Source organism: Podarcis raffonei, chromosome 10, assembly GCF_027172205.1.
Source record: "Podarcis raffonei isolate rPodRaf1 chromosome 10, rPodRaf1.pri, whole genome shotgun sequence".
NCBI classification, from domain to species: Eukaryota; Metazoa; Chordata; class Lepidosauria; order Squamata; family Lacertidae; genus Podarcis; species Podarcis raffonei.
This window is the reverse complement of record NC_070611.1, coordinates 36,652,847-36,672,594: the sequence shown is the minus strand read 5'-3', so window position 1 is coordinate 36,672,594 and position 19,748 is coordinate 36,652,847. Positions and strand designations below refer to the sequence as shown.

Genomic DNA, 19,748 nt, shown 5'->3' with positions numbered 1-19,748 from the left:
CAATGAAATCTGAAACATTTCCCAACCTGCATCTATCAAAGGAAACATTCTATTAGAGAGAGAAAAAAGCAACCCAATATATTACCTTAAAAAGATGCAAAACAATTAAGATAGTGAAATTCCAACTGGGCTTTTTATTGTATTAACATGTCTGCTTCGGTATATTATACAGTGGTACCTCTGGTTACGAACTTAACTTGTTCCACGGGTCCGTTCTTAACCTGAGGTACCACTTTAGCTAATGGGGCCTCCCGCTGCCGCACGATTTCTGTTCTCATCCTGAGGTAAAGTTCTTAAGCCGAGGTACTACTTCCAGGTTAGCAGAGTCTGTAACCCGAGGTACCACTGTATGACTAAACAATTACAATCCAAATTCTCACAGAAAACAGTATCATTTACCTTGATTGCTTCAGGTAAAATATGTATACTTAGGTCTGAGTGGTAAAAGGAATCTGGGGCTGGTAGCTCAATACCTACAGATACTGCCTATGTTTAAATTTCCTTAGTGCCTCAAGACAGATTTTCCCCATTGTGTCCGCAGCCCCTTTTCTCCACAATAATCCTGCCTGCTTCAACAGGACTGTTCTAGAAGCCATTTACTACTCATTAATAATGAGCCTAAGATAGAGATCACCAACCTTTTTGGGGGGCACCACATGCTGTAATCAAGCACACACCACAACTTGTTGTATTGGCTACACCAGAATGATTTTTGAGCCTAATTTCTGTAGAGGGATAAAGAAGGGTGCCCTGCATTGCCAGGGAAGACTTCTGCAGGGCCCACAGGCACCATGTTGGAGACCCTTGGGCTCAGTAACAGAATACTGTAATGGAGTTATTACTGAATGTACTATTTTTCCCCCACCTCTAGATGCCAACTCTTCTACTTTTACCTGAAGTGCACTACCACCACGTTATGAAAAGAAGCTTTTTATTCAAGAACAGGGTATAAGGAAGTACACTAGAATATTTATCAGACTAAACTACATGGAGATCTTTTTACAAATTGCGTTTTAAGGTGCAACCTGCCAAGTACTACCATCATGCAACTCTAATTCATTTCAGTGGAGGTAACATAAGTTTCAGACAGCCCTATTGAAATGACTAAGGAATGTGCAGCAACAGTACTGGCCGGACTGCGCCCATTGGGTAGTTCAATAAGGTAATACTTACTAATTAAGTTTTTTTAAAAAATAAAAATAAACCCCAATGTATCTATCATCATAAATTTGATTGAAGTGCAGGAAAGCTTTTATCAAAAGGAAACACTCATTTTTAAACTTGTTTCATCTGTTTTATTGTAAAATACTAGAATTTATGTATTTACTGTGTATGTATTTCTTTTAATATGTGTAAGTCTCATGTAAATGGATATAAATATGATTTTTTAAAAGAAATTAAATCTATGGTACATGGGGTCTTAGTGCAAACACTTGACAATACAGTGTCAACAATACTGTTTGTATCCTTCCATTCCACCATTTTTACAGTTTTGAATTGTAGCAAAGTCAATTGGATATGTTTAGCAGAGTTATTAGATGCTTCAACATGTTCCTACTTTTTAAAAGAAATCTGTCAATATTTAAAGCTCAACACCTGCCTCTGATGATTTACAAAAGAAAGATTTGAGCCAAAAATGGACCTCTAAAGGCAAAACACAATTGTTATATATACTTGTAGAAAAGCACTGTGACGGCTCTCCTTTTTAATATCAACAAGATCAAAAATCAACTATAGGATGTTAACAAGAGACATTCTCCTCAATGGCTACTTATGGACCAAGAAGAAACTAGCTTTTTCTAGGACTCACGTTTTGCCTTCCAAATTCTTCAGATGCTGGCCAACGTTGGCATAGAACAAACATCAAGGGGAAATAAATCCTGATCTTCAAGTTTTCAGTTATATAGAAAAATGCTGCCCTCCATTTCTTCATTATAATAGGCATTAGACAGCTGATTGTCTAATAACATGTTTATCCAAGACGGCCTTGCTGAGACTTCTCGGAAGTCAACCTTATCAGAGGAACTAACTGAAAGGCAGAAAAGTTAATATATAATGTACAAAAGCTTAGAGAAGAAACTATTATCTGCTGTGGCTTTATTTGGTGGTGTTATTGATGTTTATTCTTTGTTTATATGGGAAGTTTCAAAGTAAGACCTATTTAATAATGTCATTTACCTTCTATTTGCTAATCTCCCACTGCCTGATCTTAGCTTCAGACCTGTCTTTTGGTTATTCCTTTCAGCAGGTTGATCTGCAAAACATCTGCACGTACATTTGTTTTACTGCGTTTTTGTTTTGCTTTTTTTACTTAAACAGACCTCAGTTAACCAAATGGTGACAGATTCTTTTTCTCCCCCGTTGTCAATAAAAGAAAATCAGTGCTGTTTTATGTGTTCAGTGTCTGATGGAACTGCATGGTGTGTCACAGCTTCAAATGGAACTTTAAGAGGCAAACATTGCTTCAGGGCTGAATATAAACATAACGTTTTCTATTAACAAGCAAACCAGAATGTGCTTTGAAAGATAATAATGCCGTCTGCCACAAGATGGTGCACTGAACGTATTGCTTCATAGAAAGTAACGTACAAAAAGGGTTCCTTCTAAGTAAACTTTGCTACAACCGCCAAGACACTGGCTTGATCAATAGATGAGTTAAGTTTTTATTTCTCTTCTGCCAAAAGCTGATGGGTATATTTCTTCCCTGCATAGGCACACAGCACCCTACAAATGGGGAAGGACTTATTAGCTATAGGGCTCAATAATACCTCTCACACCTTTACGATGTGCATATAAACATATAGAGGCAGGATAGGCCATGACAAGAAATGAGAAATCTATGTTCCTCCCATATATACATATAACTTTAGGGTTCATGTAACTTTCAAAAGCAAATGGAAAAGTATAGATATGAGAGGCATACAAATACCTCTTTTAATTATTCTAATGCTCCGCCTACCTCCATACTTGGGACACATGTACAAAGCAGTGTGTATGGGAGAAATAGCATTTTGATGCCTGTGACTCACCTCCCATATATGATTTCCATATGCTGCTGTTCCAAATTCATGAAGAGCCAGTCCTGCAGAGACCTGGATCCCAGGATTCGAAGGACATACACATAATAAGCCTTTGTTCTCTGAGGTGTAGCCAAGTACCTGGAAGGAAGACACAAAGTTAGGATAAATTGGTCCTTAAGTATAATAAAGCTTTAAGAGTGTCATCATGCAGCCCCCTTTGGAGGATTTGTAGTGCCGCATCACAATCCTGACTGCATGAAATTGGAGTGGGGTAGAGGCACAAAAGAGAAGATAGATTGCACAACAGCAGTGGCAGTGACATGGGAGCAAGACAAAAGAGACAACTGAGAAGGGGAAAGTGGTGGTTTAAAACAATGGGAGAGGTTTGAACAGACTGGGAAGGGAGAAATACGGTTTTTAAAAATAGTTTTACAAGGAAAAATAACAGGGGAAAAACATACTTTCCCATCTCCTTTCTCTCTGTATTCAAACCCAGTTTTAAGCCATTCTCCCCACTGCAATGTCTACTCACATGCTCTACTCAAACTTCTGCCAGTGCTTAAAACCACAAAAAATTCCTCTCCATCTCTGCTTTGTTTGAATCTCTACAGTTGTTTAAAACTACCACTTTCTCCTTCTTCTTACACTTTTCCCTCTTCCATCTTCCATTCCTCAGCTGCTTCACATGACAGAGATGTGGAGCCTTCAAATATTCCATAATACTCTCACAAAACGTATTTTACTCCTGGTACCATGTATTGTGTTCAACATGACATTTCACATTCAATGTTGTATTTCACACACACACACACACACTCCATATATGTACAACATCCATTAACTGTGCTTAACCTTCTCTAACAGAACATGCTGACTAAAAGGCTTGCCCTTAAGTTTCTGTTCGTCTTAAAGCTACAGGTAACTCTCACCTCACCTGGGGTTATGTTCTTGACCATCGCACATATAAGCGAAATCACTAAAGCCTGAACAATCCCTAGAAGACCACTTAAAAACCATTTTTCAAATGGTGGCACCTACCTGTGAGGGACGAATGAAGTCATCCTCCTCCCTCACTGGGTGATGCTTCTGATTATATGAAGACTGAGAAGTGCTTGGCTGTGGTTCAGATTCAGAGGTGTGTTGCACGAGCACATCTGCTACGACAGCAGCGGCTGGTATCTGTGTGAGGAACATGGTGATTGGCAGCTGCCGATGTTGTCTCTTGAGCTCATCAAACATTTTCTTGTATAGTCTCAGAGTGTCTGTAATTCCACGGATGAACTTGAGACTGCGTTCCAAGCAGATCTTAAAGCTGTTAAGTCAACCTGGCCTGGCTTCAAATTTCATAGCAAGCTGGTCCCCATCTGTGATAGAAGGTTTGAAGTCATAGAGGTTCGGTGTCTTTTGGAACAATATGCTTGCCATCCATGGAACATGTTTCCAGTTCATGTCCTCCAGCCACAAGTTCAGTGCCTTCTCTGTCTCCACCAAAGCTTTGTCCTACACCTGGCTGCGGTCAGTGGTGCACAGCCCCATGGATCTCCTTTCCATACACCTTGATGGTATGGATGCTGGACTCATTCTGGCCAAATTTGTATCCCACAGCACTCACAGACAGGTCAGCCCTCAAGCAATCCAACAAAGCCAACACGTCTATCAGCATGAGAACCACCCTCTACTTTTTTGTTTTCTCAGAAGCTGATGATGATGGTGATGATGCTTTGTGTTTTGGTGGACTATTCTGCTGTCTGAAGCTCTGCCAACCACCTCTCTCACACTCCAAACCCCTGTGTTCTCTCTCCAAATCACTCCACAAGTTTCTCTGATCTCTCCAACCGCCTCTTCTGCACTCAAACACTCTCACAAACACAGCTGCGATTGCTGCTCATTTTTTTCCTGCTCTCCCACTCCCTTTCCCCCCCCAACCCATGCATGTAAAAGGTCATGTTTCAGTCCCCACGTCTATGTGATGTGGAGAGACTTTAAGCCAAACTGAATACACCACCAGGGTATCTGAGATGGAATTTGCTCTACATTGGACAGAAGATTTCTGTGATTCTCCCCATTCCCACCACCCTCAGCTGTACAATACTGCTGCTTTCCAGTGACCAGCAGCTGCTTTAAAGATGCTTTTGAAGTGGGAGAAACGTAACATTTTTCACATGCATCCTGAACTGCAGTCCTACGAAGGCAATACTATGTGCTATTTTGAACCATTTGATTGACTCTAATAAAAGTTCTATGAAGACTTTCTAAAGTTTCTTTAATTCCCCTTTTGACTCTGCTGTTCAGTCTGTGAAGCCAAAATATGCAACCGATGTCTTAAAGCAAACTAAGGTTGAATAAACAAACATGTATAAGATTGCACCTTGAGTACTAAGACTGAAACTGTATTAAACAGAACAAACAATGCCATTGCTTCTACACAGGAAACTGGTTTATACAAAGTCAGATCAATGGTCCATCTAACTATTACAATGATTGGCAGCATCTATCCAGGTTTTCTCAGCTGTAGCTGGAGATGCCAGAGACCAAAAAGAGGGCCTTCAGCATCAAAGTGTGTGCTACACCACTGAGGAATGGGCATTCCAAAGGTATTCAGCATTACCTCCATTTTGTGCAGATTGGCCCAGAAGACTGGGATGAATTTGTACTTACAGGGCAATATAAAATAAGCCTTTGTTCAAAAATGATGGAGAAGCCCACTCACCACCAAGGGCTTCTTCTGTTCTGTTTGATTATCATCATCATCGTTTTACCTACAGGTAAGCTTTTGCAGAGGGCCATTTTTTCCTTCTGTGCCCAAGGCCCTGCTATTTCCAGTCTTGTTCTCTGTGTTGATCAGGATAATCACTTGCTGGACTTGAAGTACTGAGCTGGATCCAGATAGGTGCAGAGCTCACTCTTTTACAGTGAAGAAACAAAATTGCACCCTGGGACAGGAAGTTCAGCATACAGCCAGCTAGACCCGATATTCTTCTGTGCTGCTTGATTGCAGGTAAGTATTAAATGGCTTCTAGTGATTTGGATTTCCAAAACGTAGCCTGCAAATATGCATGATGAAACGTGTGGGAGGGAAAGGGGGAAATGTCTTGGGTGTGATATATAATCTAAACAACTCAAAATAAAAATGGCAACTTTTATCCTCATAGCTCTAAACTTGTAAACAATAGTTTCATTAGTTAGAGTGCAGTCCTGAGGTTGTGAATGTGTTTGCATGGGTGGCTGGGTGTGAAGCTGAAAACTGACCTCCACTTCTAAACCTTGCTTGCTTGTGGCAGCCAGGGCAGCGAAGCAGGCAGACTTACTTTTCCTTTGCTGTGTGGATCTTTGCTCACCCCCTCAATCTTCCAGTTGATTCCAATATGGAGGTGGGACTTAGATGAACCAGCTCCAGGGTCCCTCCAATGAAGGAAGGAGCCTTGCATCCAGCAGATTCAAGGCTGCTTCCATCCTACCCCTGCCTCACCCTGACTCCAAAGAACCAACAGTGGTAATTCTATACATACAAAGCTAGGCAGCAGCCTCTGCTCCACCCTCGCCCCCTCCAGCCAATGGATGTGGAAGTTAAGATTGCTCTGCCCACCTCTTGAAACAATATTAATAGATAAGCATACTTAAATTTCCCCTGTATTCAATGGAAGAAGTATGAGCACACGGATTCAAGTGTTGTACTGAAATTGATGGGGCTTGAAAGTGCTAAAATTTTGGCTGGGTGTGCCCTGCATCATCAGCTTCATCTTTGCATTCAATATAGGTTTGGAGCAGCATGAAAGTTGCAAATGCGATTATTTTAATAGCTATTTGAGCCTCGGAGAAACTGTTTGAATATCCACCATAAATCATTACACCAGCAATCCAATATTAATTACTTGCCATTGCGGTATAAGGCTTAGCAACACTTTTGCAGAAATAAAATTAGTCCCAATGTAATTTGATTTGCATGGTACTCCTGGCCTAATTAAATGCAGTTATGTATTCCAGGTATTTTCAGATCTTAATAGGTTTTAACCATTACTTTAACTTGGTCTTCAGCATTTCTTCTACATGTTTAAACACAGCCGGGTCCTCAATGGTTGGAGTTATCTGGAAAAAAATAAGCAAGAGAAGAGAATCAAGATACTAGGTTATAGTTAACAACAGTGTTAGTAAGTTCAAGTCTAGTCAACTTAGTTTGCCTAGTTTTGTTGAAATCATACAAAATCCCTGTATACACCATCAAAAAAGCAGTAACGTAATGGCCCATAGTCAGCAGTGGCACTGGAAAACAAGTTTTGTAGCCGCCACCTTCTTGTGACCAACCACTGTCAGTAGATGCAAAAAAGGCAATCTCACACAAAATGGTTCCTTAGTACAGAAATGGGTCAAGACAAATGTGATAAAAACTATTCTTTTTTATTTGTTACCTGGCCTTCAGCTTAAGGTCCCAGGACGTGTTATGTTCTGAAAGAGGATCCTAAAAATATACTCCTCAAGTGTCAAAGGTCAGGATAAAGAAGTATATATAGCAAGGGTAGGAAATGCAAGCACTATCCTAAAAGCATTTGACCCTCCCAAGGTTGTTTGGCTACACTTTGTAAATCTATATGCCTGCTACTGGGTGGTGGTATTGGAGCCAAGTTAAAGGGACTGGTCTGCTTTACACAAGATATGCTGCTGCTTAAAGGCACTTAAATGCTACACAACATGCTAGGCGTAACTTTAGAGGGACAACTATAAAAGATTATGAAAACTGCAGACAGCACAGCGTAATATCAAAATATCCAGCACTTTTATCACAGTAGTAGTAAAAGAATGCAGGTAATTCACCTTGTATGGCTTGCCGTTTACCAAGGAAGAAAGAGCTGACCGCGGTATCTTGCCAGAACGTGTCTTTGGTATCTGTTTCACAAACACTACTTTCCGGAAGGCTGCCACGGGGCCAATATTTTCTCTAACTCTCTTTACGATTTCATCCAAAAGCTTTTCCTCTTCAGTGTTTACTCCTGATAAGCAAGGTAAGAGCACCACGGTCAACAAAAGTAGTCTGATTCTTCTGTACAGTTACCATTTTGTTAGCCTAAGGCTCCCCTCACTTTTCAAACAAATGTCTCACCATTTCTTAGGACGCACAGAGCGAGTGGGATGTGGCCCTTTAAGGAGTCTTCCTGGCCGACAACTGCACAATCTGCCACAGCGCTATGGGAGAGCACAGCCTGATTGGGGAAACAGAAAACAACCACCACCACGTGTCAGTGGAGCACACATGTTCCTTATCAATCCAGAGAATCTGATAATGCAGAAGTCACAGTTTCTTTCCTAACTGGAATATCACAGGGAGTTTTCAGAGTCACAGTGGAGATAGATGTCTAAGTAATTTCCTGTTGAATGGGGACTCCTTCAAAGATAGCAACCTAAAGAACTGTGTGGGAGGCTCTTTAGATCAGGAGTGGGGAAAGTTTTATAGCTCAAGGGCCACATTCTGTTCAAGAAAGCCTTTTGAGGGCCACATGTCTGTGGTAGGCAGGAGCAGAGGCCAAAGTGGAATTAATGTGAGTTTCACCTCTGCACGGTAGCCTAGCTTCTGAAAAAGAAAAGCATACCCCCTCTGTAACCTCCATCCAGACAAGCAAGAGACCTTCTTAGAGGTCAACAACACATTCCAATCAGGCCACCTGGGTTATGAGACAGTGTGGGTGAGGGGTGGGGTCTGGGGAATTTTGAGGGCCAAACGGAGAGGCGTTATCAGGCCACATTTGGCCTCCTGGCCTAAGGTTCCCTACCCCTGCTTTAGATACATTCTTTATACCATACACTAAAAACCAACCATACTTTTCTGCTCCTGAAGGAGTCGGAGTGACCAACAAGTAAAACAAAACAAAAAACAGAATCACATCATTAAAAACGCATTGTCAAAAACACAATCTGAGTTAACAAAAACCACAACCTGACCTATCATCAGAAAACAGAAAAACCAGAATAAAAATCAAAATGAAATAAATTAAGTAACAACAATAGCAAATCCTTGGCTTAAAAACAAACAAACTTCTTCAGATGCCAGCAGAACAAAGATAAGAAAGGAAGCTGACCCCTTGGGGCAGGGAGTTTCACAGATGATGTCCTGCCGTAGAGAAAACTCTTCCATGCATTGCCATAAAATGTGCCTCAGAAGGCAGTGTGATGCGCAAGGCAATCTGAAAAAACAAGCAGCTTCACAGGCCCTTCAAGTACATAGATTAAAGCCCCAAGGAGTGTGGGACCATGGTACAAAGTCAATACCTCTGATTGCATTAAAAACTGAATCAGCAGCCAGTGTAGCTAATACAGTCACATTGCCGCATGGTCCCAACTCCTGGCCTGTCAAGATTTTAGCAGTAGTATTTTGACCCTTCTGAAGTTTCCAGGCAGCATTAGACAATGAAGCCCTTACAGCGATTCACAGTGTCCATAATACAGAAATATCAGTTTGCCAGGAGCAGGATTTCAGAATTATATGATGCTACATTCCTGGCCTACATGCTCGCAACATTACACCTATTTACTATTGTCTGACTGCTGCCAAAAAGAGATGTTTACTGAAATATTATTTAAGCTGTAACATTTGCTTATTAGCTTGATTAATAAACCTACTGGGAATGCAATATTTCAAATTACAAATGTACATTAGCAATCCAGCCAAAAGACTGTGTATAAACGACAATGACATTCATCATGAACAACATGCTGATATAAATCATATTAGCTACCTTAGCATACATTTTATTGTTTTGTGGGTCTCCATTTGGAATAATAACATGCACAGTATTTTAAGCTGTAGATCAAACTATCACTTAATGTCATCCTTAAAACAGGAGAGACAGACAGAAAGTTGATACATTATTTATCAGCACACAACTTTATTGTGCATTCAGCAAAACAATCAATTGCCACCCACTGTATGGTAAGCAAAAAATGGGAATTAAATAGCTTTTTCAACGCCACAAGGGAGGCAGCACTGCAATAAAGCACAATCCACAAAACAACTAATTTAGCCCAAGTTTTCTTTCCCTAAAAATACAGACTCGGCAATAATAATAAGGCGTCAGTTTACCACCACCTCACACCTGTTTTGCAAGGAGGATGGAGAAGCAATTAAGCTGTAAAAATAAAAATAACTGTGCCCTTACCTTCCCCCTCAAGCAGCGAAAGCTTTGAGTAAGTTTCCTAACACTTCTTTAAAAACCAAAAGTTCAACCTACCTTAAAGTGGCTCTATGACACTTTCCCCTAAAAACCGGATCCAAGAGAATTAACACAGAAAAGAGAGAAAAGGTGGGTCTCTATTAAATAATGCTCCACTAAGATTAGGACCCCATACATATATATCCATTTTGTGAAGGTGTGAAAGGTACCAGGAGTGGGGCTGAACAGTGGTTAGCATGATGGTCTGTTTTTATGAGTGCTCCAATGTGCATAGATACTGCAGGCAGCTCTACACAGCAGGCAAGCAAAGCTCACATGGGAAGGAACTGTCACTGGGTCTAAATTATCTGGCCATGTTCTTGGAGTAGCATGTGATGGTATTGAAGGGAGGTGCTTCCACATAATGCATGGGTTCAACTTTGCATTTATTTCATTAATAAAGTTATATCCAGCTTTTCACCATGGAAGTCTCAAAGAGGCTTACAGCAATAAGATACAGTGGTACCTTGGGTTACAGACGCTTCAGGTTACAGACCCCGCTAACCCAGAAATAGTACCTCAGGTTAAGAACTTTGCTTCAGGATGAGAACGGAAATCACGTGGCAGCGGTGTGGCGGCAACGGGAGGCCCCATTAGCTAAAGTGGTACCTCAGGTTAAGAACAGTTTCAGGTTAAGAACGGACCTCCAGAACGAATTAAGTTCTTAACCTGAGGTACCACTGTATACATTAGACAAAATATGCCTGGGGAGCAGATTCTTCCCTGCTGCCTGGGAAACCGGTACTCTTAATTACTCCCTTGTGGTGTTCTCCTCGTTGTGTACTCTTTGTCCTCCCTCTGAACATTGTTTACTTTAATTTACTCTCTTGCTTGATGCATTTCCTTTATTGACTGTTTTAAGAATTTTGCAACTTTCAGCCTTGACAACCTGACTATTTTTTCCTGATCCTCTTTTGTTTGCTGTTTCTATGGCACCAATTATTGATGCTTCGGATTCTTCATTTAACTCTGTTTCAACATGTACATTTGATTTGTCTTTCTGCTCCCATTATTCTTCCCCAGGTCAGCCATAGATTACTTCTCAATTACGTTTTCCTTCATATATCATGGTCCTGTGCCGTTCGTCATGAATTCTCAATTTCTTATCTATACGCTTCACACACACCCTTAAATAAGCAATCTTATTTATCTTTCTCGGTTAATTCATTCTGTTGCTGCTGCTTTGGCTAGTCACTTTTATTCCCTTGCTAATTCACTTCTTATTCCTCATTTTCTTTCTTGTCTTTTTTTATCTCTTAGCTTTTGCACATGCCTTTGATAAAGCAGCGCAAGTTCATTCATGAGTTCCTTCTGATCAGCTCTTCTTATTTATCACCATTTGTCACAGCCTCGTGGCTGTTTTCTTCCTTTTCTGTTCTTCTTCTCTTCTACTTGTTTGCTCAGTGTCATGCCTTCATGTTTTCTAAGCAGATTGCTCACTTTCTATTATTCCCTTTAGTATAATTTTGAATCTCTCTGTTATGGCTTCTAGCCTCATAGATGACTTCACTGGGTTTGTCTAATTGCCACCTGGTTTCTCTCCTTTGTTTCCAAGCAATGTGTATGCAGTGTTTTCTCTCTCAAAGTCTTGATTATCACTACACTTTTGTTGTTGTTGTTTAGTCATTTAGTCGTGTCTCTTCGTGACCCCATGGACTAGAGCATGCCAGGCACTCCTGTCTTCCACTGACTCCCGCAGTTTGGTCAAAGTCATGTTGGTAGCTTCGAAAACACTGTCCAACCACCTCGTCCTCTGTCGTCCCCTTCTTCTTGTGCCCTCCATCTATCCCAACATCAGGGTCTTTTCCAGGGAGTCTTCTCTTCTCATGAGGTGGCCAAAGTATTGGAGCCTCAGCTTCACGATCTGTCCTTCCAGTGAGCACTCAGGGCTGATTTCCTTCAGAATGGATAGGTTTGATTTTCTTGCAGTCCATGGGACTCTCAAGAGTCTCCTTCAGCACCATAATTCAAAAGCATCAATTCTTCGGCAATCAGCCTTCTTTATGGTCCAGCTCTCACTTCCATACATCACTACACTAGGTCCTTTTTAATGTAGTTTTCATTCATTTAGTTTGATAAACTGCCTCATCTTCACATTTCTTTTTTACTTTCAATGTATAATTTTTCTGTTCTTTGTTATCCTTCAGTATTTGAGGCTGCTTTCATTTTGTCTGGCTAATCCTGTTCTATTCTTTAATGGTTTTCTTATCTGTCAGTCATGAGTCTGTGTGAATGCTGTTTTTCACCCTTGTCCCTTTACTTTTGGGTGTCTTTCATGGTTCAGGTTTCACTGTCTCAGTTCCTGCATCCATTCCCCTAGCACTAATTATCATATTTAGGTACCGTATTTTTTGCTCTATAAGACTCACTTTTTCCCTCCTAAAAAGTAAGGGGAAATGTGTGTGCGTCTTATGGAGCGAATGCAGGCTGCGCAGCTATCACAGAAGCCAGAACAGCAAGAGGGATTGCTGCTTTCACTGCGCAGCGATCCCTCTTGCTGTTCTGGCTTCTGAGATTCAGAATATTTTTTTTCTTGTTTTCCTCCTCCAAAAACAAGGTGCGTCTTGTGGTCTGGTGCGTCTTATAGAGCAAAAAATATGGTAGCTTCAATTCAGCTGTATTTCCCTGCTCCAGATCTCCATCACCATATAAGAGTTTTCTTCCTCTTTGCTGCTTATTTCTTCTGGGATTTGGATACAGTTCCTTAAACTATCTAAAAATAAGTTTATTTGGTTTTCCCATGTTGGTTCTTGATTTATCTGTTGCTGGTATCACTCCAATATCTCCTTCTATCTGGAATCAAGGTCATATTGTGTGGTTCTTCTCCTTTCTAGTCATATTTCTCCTAAAATGTAACTGCCAACATCTTACTTCTTTCAGGAAACTAATATCACCCTTACACCTATTGACACAGCTCATTCGTTAATTTTATCTTGTTTGGATTACTGTAATGATTTGTTTACCTATGTCTCATCATAGGCCCTTTATTTCATTCATTCATCTGCTCTAATTATTTTCTTTGCCTGGAAGCATTATTGTGTTACTGCATTTATTCCCTTGGCATTCATTACCCTATTTCTTTTTCCTGATTCAGTTTACTTTACACCTTTACTTTCATTTTATTATTATTCAAGTTATTTGGACATAAGACAGTATATAATTCCATGGTGAACCTTAGCGTCACCCCCAAGGCCTGATTAGGCCTGCCAAGACTTGGTGGGTGGTCCACCAGGCCATCTCAGACAAACCATGCCAACCTTTCCCATCATATATGATGCCAGGAACAAGAAAGTTCAAGCATCAAAAGTTGGTACTTTTTGAATTTAACTCCTTTTTTGTGGCCCTCCACAGTGACATTACAAGGTGTGAGATTCAAAAAGTGCCAAACCTTTTGATGCAAAGGAAGAATCAGGAACACTCTTAGGTCACCTCCATGCCATGCATCTGCTACCAGGCCAAGTTCAAAGTGTTGGTGCTAACATACGTGTCAGGACCAGGTTACCTGAGAGACCACTTTACCCCTTATATACCTAGCAGATCCCTGTGGGAGAGTTTCTCCTGTAAGTTCCAAAGATCTGCAATAAGTTGGAGCAGGGATTTCAGTGATCTACAGAATAGCATTCCTGTTGAGATATGAACAGCTACCCATTATCTGCATTTTCCAGGAACAAATAAATACATTTTGATTCTGGCAGGCTTTCTCAGCAGGATATATGGATCTTTGCTCAGAAATTTAGTTTTGTCTTAAATGTATCTGAGTTTTGGGACATTATTGTACAGTCCCTTCATAATAAATTGATGGTGATAATACATTTTAACCACATATGTTCCACTTTCATAGTCATGACTTCCCCCAAAGAATCCTGAGAACTGTAGTTTTACTCTCACAGAGCTACAACTCCCAGACCCTTAACCAACTACAGTTCCCAGAATTCTTAGGGAGAAGCCACGTGTTTTAAATGTATGTTGTGGGTGTGACCTTAGTATACTTCCAATTCTTTATTTGCGGACACAGCTTGAATTAAAGTCTTATCAGCACAGGAAAAATGTTTATTTGTAGCATGGAGGGGAGGGTAAGTTAAGTTACTTGACATCAAAGTGACATCAGGTGGCCAACAGGTAGGTTTTTGGCCCCATTCCCTGTCACAGTGGCCCGCGGACAGTGAGGGAGCTCAGAATCCAGTCCCTGGTATCAGGGCTTTCCTGAAGTTATGAAGTTGCCAATGTAGGCCACAAATCACTCAGATAAGTTTCAAAAGAACACACCTTTGTGCTGGATAACACAAGAGCTTTTGTACTTCATTGGTCAGGTTTTTAGAATGTATGCCACTGTTCTTCTCACTGTTAAAATGCCTAGGGTCACAAAAGTGACTTTGTACACATTACCTTAATACCATTCATAAGCAGCAGCAATGTAGAAACAGCCTCCACTGGTGATCTAAATCTTAGCTGGAGTTTTAACATGTATTTTTAAAGCATTTGCATTTACCTCCTCAATTGCGCCTGCAGAAATCCTATGCCCTGCAACATTGATCACGTCATCCACTCGAGACATCACATACAAATAGCCCTCTTCATCCATATAACCCGCATCCATAGTATTATAGTACCCCTGGGAGCAAAAGCAAGAGGAGAAAGGAAAAAATATATATATCAGAATATTTGAAATCAGTAATACTTTAAAAAATGTTTATTGCTCGTTTTATTGATGTTCCTTAAATACAGAAACATCAACAAAAATTACCAAAGATCTAGACCACTTTTGCCACCATGCCCATCCTTGGCATTCCTCCAAAATAATCCTAGGTTCCTGTCCACTCTTTACAGGCCACATCTCGTATAGCAGCTTTTCCGCAAAACAACAGCTACTAATCTTGATGGTGATGTTACCTCTAATACTGGAGATAAGCCTCTGAAATGCACTCATGCCACTCTTATGGGCTTTGTGGAGGCATTGGGTTGGCCACTGTGGGTACAGAAGGCCAGACTAGAAGGGCCTTGGATCTGATCCAGCTGAACTCTTATGTTCTTAAGAGCATAGTGTAGAGCTGCTTAGCACACGCCTTGTTTGCCTCATGCGCAATCTCCACAGAATCATAGAATTGTAGAGCTGGAAGGGACCACTGGGGTCATTCCTGCAATGCAGGAATCTTTTTGCGCAGTGTGGGGCTTGAACCCACGGCCTTCAAGGTTAAGAGTCATTGCTCTACCGACTGAGCTATCTCACCACACCAGCATTGCACACATCCCATAAGATGCCGGCTGGCCTTTAGTAAGGACATGTGGAAGAGTAATAGAGGGATATGCAAACATGGGCTTGAAGGGATTCTTACACTACAGTGCGCAGCATTTATGGAGAAGGGGAGTGAAAGTATTTCTTGAGCATTACAAAATATATCTATTCTATTACATAGGGTAAGCAACACATTGACCTCCAGTTGGTTTGAGAAGCCATCAACCCCAGCCAGCATGGTCAATCAGAGGGGGAAACAGCATACCAAAATCTGGCATCGCTTCATTGCTAGAGAGCCAAAGATAGCTTACTACATATTTAGTTCATTTTAACTCCTCTTACTGGAAATTTCTGGAAGTATATTTCCTTGTACAGATCCTCATTTTTCCAAAGGCCCAGAAAGGCTCCTGGAGGCAAAGGCAGCCTGTTATTTAAATAAAAAAGCAAACACACAAACAAACAAATTAAATTGGAACAAGGCTATCAATGAGAACAGATCGTTTTTACAAGATTATTACACAATGGCGATTAAAGGTTTTTTTAAAAAAACCAGTCATCTCCTGCAATGTGTTGGAAGGGTAGAAGCCAAAAGCAACTATCTTTACAAGTCTAGTGGAGCTGGTCAAGGATTGAAACATTCTGATCAAGAATATGAAATATTTATGTCACACATGTAGCTAATAATCAGTTCCAACCCAAATACTTAATTTTTTGCTGCGCAAGTCAGCTCAATACTTTTGGAAGATACAGGGATTAACTTTGTTCCTTCCCATAATAGTAAAAACAGAGATGGGGACGAAATCTATTTTTAACAAATCCATTGCACAAATTATGGTAGCTTCTTGTACTATAAAGACATTCTCCTATCATAAGACACAATGCCCACCCCCTGTTACAAATCCTGAATATTTTCACCTAATGTGCAAGCTAATCAGGCACTTATAAATTTCCCAATTCTATCTACCTGTTTTTTTGTACTGAATCCTCAGTTTTAATCTGTGTAAAAACACCTATCACACTAGTGTTTATCCTAAACTGGAATCATAGCATGGGGGGGGGGAGAGAACTATGATTAAGCATATTTAAAATCAATTCACAATATTATGTGTTGGTTTACATTTAAAAAATAGTTAATTCCTGTTTTAAATTTTAAATTGCAAGTTTACATTGTTAACTAAAGGAAAACAGATGTTAAAATATTACAAATACAGTGCTCACAGAGTCTGCCAACATGGAAAAATATGACTACACCTGCACTAGATGTGAACTACATGGGAACAAAACAAGCAGATTGCTTAAAACCTGTGTGTCTCTGCATGCAGGTAATAAGCCAATTGACAAGAACAAAGATGAGCCAGACCCACTAAGCAATATGTGCATGGTCAACTGTCTGTGCCTCTGCATGTTTCTCAATATGTCCCAAGAGCCAGGGGCATAGATAAGCAACAAGATTTCCCAGAAACTGCTTAGTGCTGTGGGTATGCATGAGAGAGGAGCCTCTTGATTCCCCACTGACTGTAGCCTGGGAAGAGTCCCTAGGTCTGGCAAGAGAGGTCTGAAGGGCTGCAATTCAGGCTCTGGCCCTGAGATGCCCCATCCCTACCATAAAGAGCTGGTGGCAGTGACTTCTCTTCTCAGGTACAGCCCAGGAGAATTGTGTTTAGTTAAACTTGCAAATCCTGGCGCAAAAAGAGAGTGGCCAAGCTCCCTTAGCCGAGTACAGTGGTACCTCGGGTTACAGACGCTTCAGGTTACAGACTCTGCTAACCCATAAATAGTACCTTGGGTTAAGAACTTTGCTTCAGGATGAGAACAAAAATCAGCTTAAGAACAGTTTCAGGTTAAGAACTGACCTCCAGAACGAATTAAGTTCTTAACCCGAGGTACCACTGTAGTTAAGTGACAAAACTTCAGAGGCACACTTTTTGTGGTAGAGGGCATGAGAAAGACTCCCATTTATCTCAGCAAAAAAGTGAGGGAGGGGAAAGCTCCCCTTGAATTCACTTTTTTGTTTGACACTGTCATAAATCAATGGCTTGCAAACGGCATCAACTGATGTTTTCCAGATAACCCATCAATATTCTTCAAACTTCCTTTAACAATAACAGCCATTTTTTTTATGACCTTAGAATTTGTTGTAGAAAAATACAAGGAGATGTCCCCCTAAAAGGGAGCATTCCTCTCTGCCTAAAATCTAATTCACCACCACAAAATAGAGACATAGCTAATGATAAAAAGCAGAGGGGGGAATAACACTCCCAAGACAATGCAAACTTCTAATCATGAAGGGCACCCAGAGTGAAGTTGGCCTACACTTCCTTAGCCCCCTACACCGTGGTCCTGGGCACTTTAGACTTCCTTTTCAAACAACCCTCTTCTCTTCAACAGTTCACAGTCCCTCCTGAGGCTGCGTTCACATGACAGCTTATTCCATTTCACTGACATTCCCATTTCTGGCTCCCTTGTCCCCTTAGCATCTCTCTCTGTCTCTTCCCATTCAGCTTCAGTCCTCATTTTTCCCCACACTGCCTATTCCTTTCTTAGGGATAGGGAATGTGTGAGGTTTAATGTCAACTCGGGTGACTTTTACAGTCTTTCAGAGGAGACTGTTAGCACTCTGCAAATAGCTTTCATCGCTGACAAGTTAGAATGCTTGTGAAAAGCTCTATGATATCATAACCGGTTCAGGCATCTACAGCCACAGGTTCCGTCATCACAAAATCCCTTAGCTCACTACGATACCATTACCCACAACCTTTGTTTGGTGTTCCTGGAGCAGTGGGGAGAAGACTGCTTCCAAAGGTGGTTAAATGTTTCAAGTGCTTTGCACAATACTGAAGGATAAGAGCAGAGGTCAGCAAACTTTTTCAGCAGGGGGCCGGTCCACTGTCCCTCAGACCTTGGGGGGGGGCTAGACTATATTTGGGGTGGGGGGTGGGGGTAATGAATGAATTCCTATGCCCCACAAATAACCCAGAGATGCATTTTAAATAAAAGGACACATTCTACTCATGTAAAAATACACTGATTCCTGGACTGTCCGTGGGCAGTTTAGAATTCAGTTGGGCAGGATCCGGCCCCCCAGGCCTTAGTTTGCCTACTCATGGATAAGAGGTACCTTGGCTGCACTGAACCTTGGGTTCTAATTCCTGTTGAAGCAGGCTCAATGGTCAGCTCCAACAGAGTTGAGAACAAAATGTCGCCTAACTTCTAATCTCATGTCAAGCTGCATCTGTATTAAATGAAACCTTCAGGAAACAGAAGTTACCTTGTATGCATTCAGGGTACCAACAGGACAGTAATTCATAACCGGTAACATAGTTGCACCGTTGATTTATTTAACTGTCTAAAAAGTCCTTGTGACAGAGAGGAAGGACAATTCTCATTGACAGAGCCATTAACGATTCCCCTGGGGCTTTTTTGTTTGGCTTTATTCTGCTCCTTTCAGCTTAGCCATTAAGTAAGAGAGCCCATCACCTCTCGGCACACACAGACTTTCACCCGTATGAATTCCAAAAATAATAATTTTAAAAAGCTGACGTGCAATAGAGCAGAAATAAAAAAGGTGTTAAATTAATTCCATCTGGTGATTTGCAACAGGGTCACATCAAGTGTAACAAGAATAGATATGCATACATAACTGAAAATGCAAAAGTTTGTAAGGACATTTTGTATTTAGCACACCGCTTGTGCTAAAACTTAGCAATAGTTAAGTCTTAGAAGAATGTGTCGTTACACACACCCCACAAACCCTGGTTTTTTCCTCCATCCATATTTACAAAGTGCTTCTTGAGGTTTCTCAAAGTCAAAATTCCTGCGGCACTATAGACACTAATTGGTTTGTTTAGTGTGACATGAATGTTAGCTTGTAGCAGGAATGAGCCAATATGTGCAGAAAGTGTGGTGCCTGCTATGCTGGAAAGAAGGCAACATGACACTTTAGGATTAAGACCTTTCCTGAAATCATCAGAAAATCAACTGCCTGAAAGGCCAAGCTTACACTCAGCATTTATTAGTATAAAAGAAAAGAAAAAACCCACAAAAACCTAGAGATTAATTCCAAAGTTAGCCCAGCATTTTAAAGCTTTGGATAGTAGTTTTACATTCTAACACACACTATACTGAAGTTGCACCCTGTCTGTCAATATGGAGAATTACGGAAAAGCATTATTCCTTAGAACTATTAAACCAGTGTGCTCCTCTAACTACTGACGCTCTGAACATGCAAGTTTTTTTTTTTAAAAAAAATCATAGGTGTTTTGTACAACTGCAAAACAAAAAAAGAAACCATCTCAG

General features: G+C 40.8%; 2 protein-coding genes across 24 annotated transcripts in view; one reads left to right on the top strand and one right to left on the bottom strand.

Annotated features, from left to right (window-relative positions):
• The window catches only part of PPFIA2 (PTPRF interacting protein alpha 2), a 285,944-nt gene extending 283,557 nt beyond the window's left edge, over window positions 1–2,387 (top strand). For all 17 annotated transcript variants that reach the window (XM_053406933.1, XM_053406948.1, XM_053406938.1 and 14 more), the window contains one exon: window positions 872–2,387. The gene's annotated coding sequence lies outside the window, so the exon portion shown is untranslated. The remainder of the gene's footprint in view (window positions 1–871) is intronic.
• The window catches only part of ACSS3 (acyl-CoA synthetase short chain family member 3), a 68,390-nt gene that overhangs the window by 6,254 nt on the left and 42,388 nt on the right, over window positions 1–19,748 (bottom strand). For 3 of the 7 annotated variants that reach the window (XR_008332555.1, XR_008332556.1, XR_008332559.1), the window contains 9 exons: window positions 15,795–15,876; window positions 14,709–14,831; window positions 8,116–8,215; window positions 7,830–8,005; window positions 7,039–7,106; window positions 5,731–5,924; window positions 4,059–4,384; window positions 3,030–3,158; window positions 1,811–2,029 (listed from right to left, as the gene is read on the bottom strand). Coding sequence is in view for 2 of the 7 variants with exons in the window: in XM_053406949.1 (XP_053262924.1) it covers window positions 5,834–5,924; window positions 7,039–7,106; window positions 7,830–8,005; window positions 8,116–8,215; window positions 14,709–14,831; window positions 15,795–15,876 (640 nt within the window). In the remaining 5 variants the exon portion in view is untranslated. Of the gene's footprint in view, window positions 1–1,810; window positions 2,030–3,029; window positions 3,159–4,058; window positions 4,385–5,389; window positions 5,925–7,038; window positions 7,107–7,829; window positions 8,006–8,115; window positions 8,216–14,708; window positions 14,832–15,794; window positions 15,877–19,748 lie in introns of those variants that run through there. The other 4 variants (XR_008332557.1, XR_008332558.1, XM_053406949.1 and 1 more) reach the window with 4 other exon arrangements.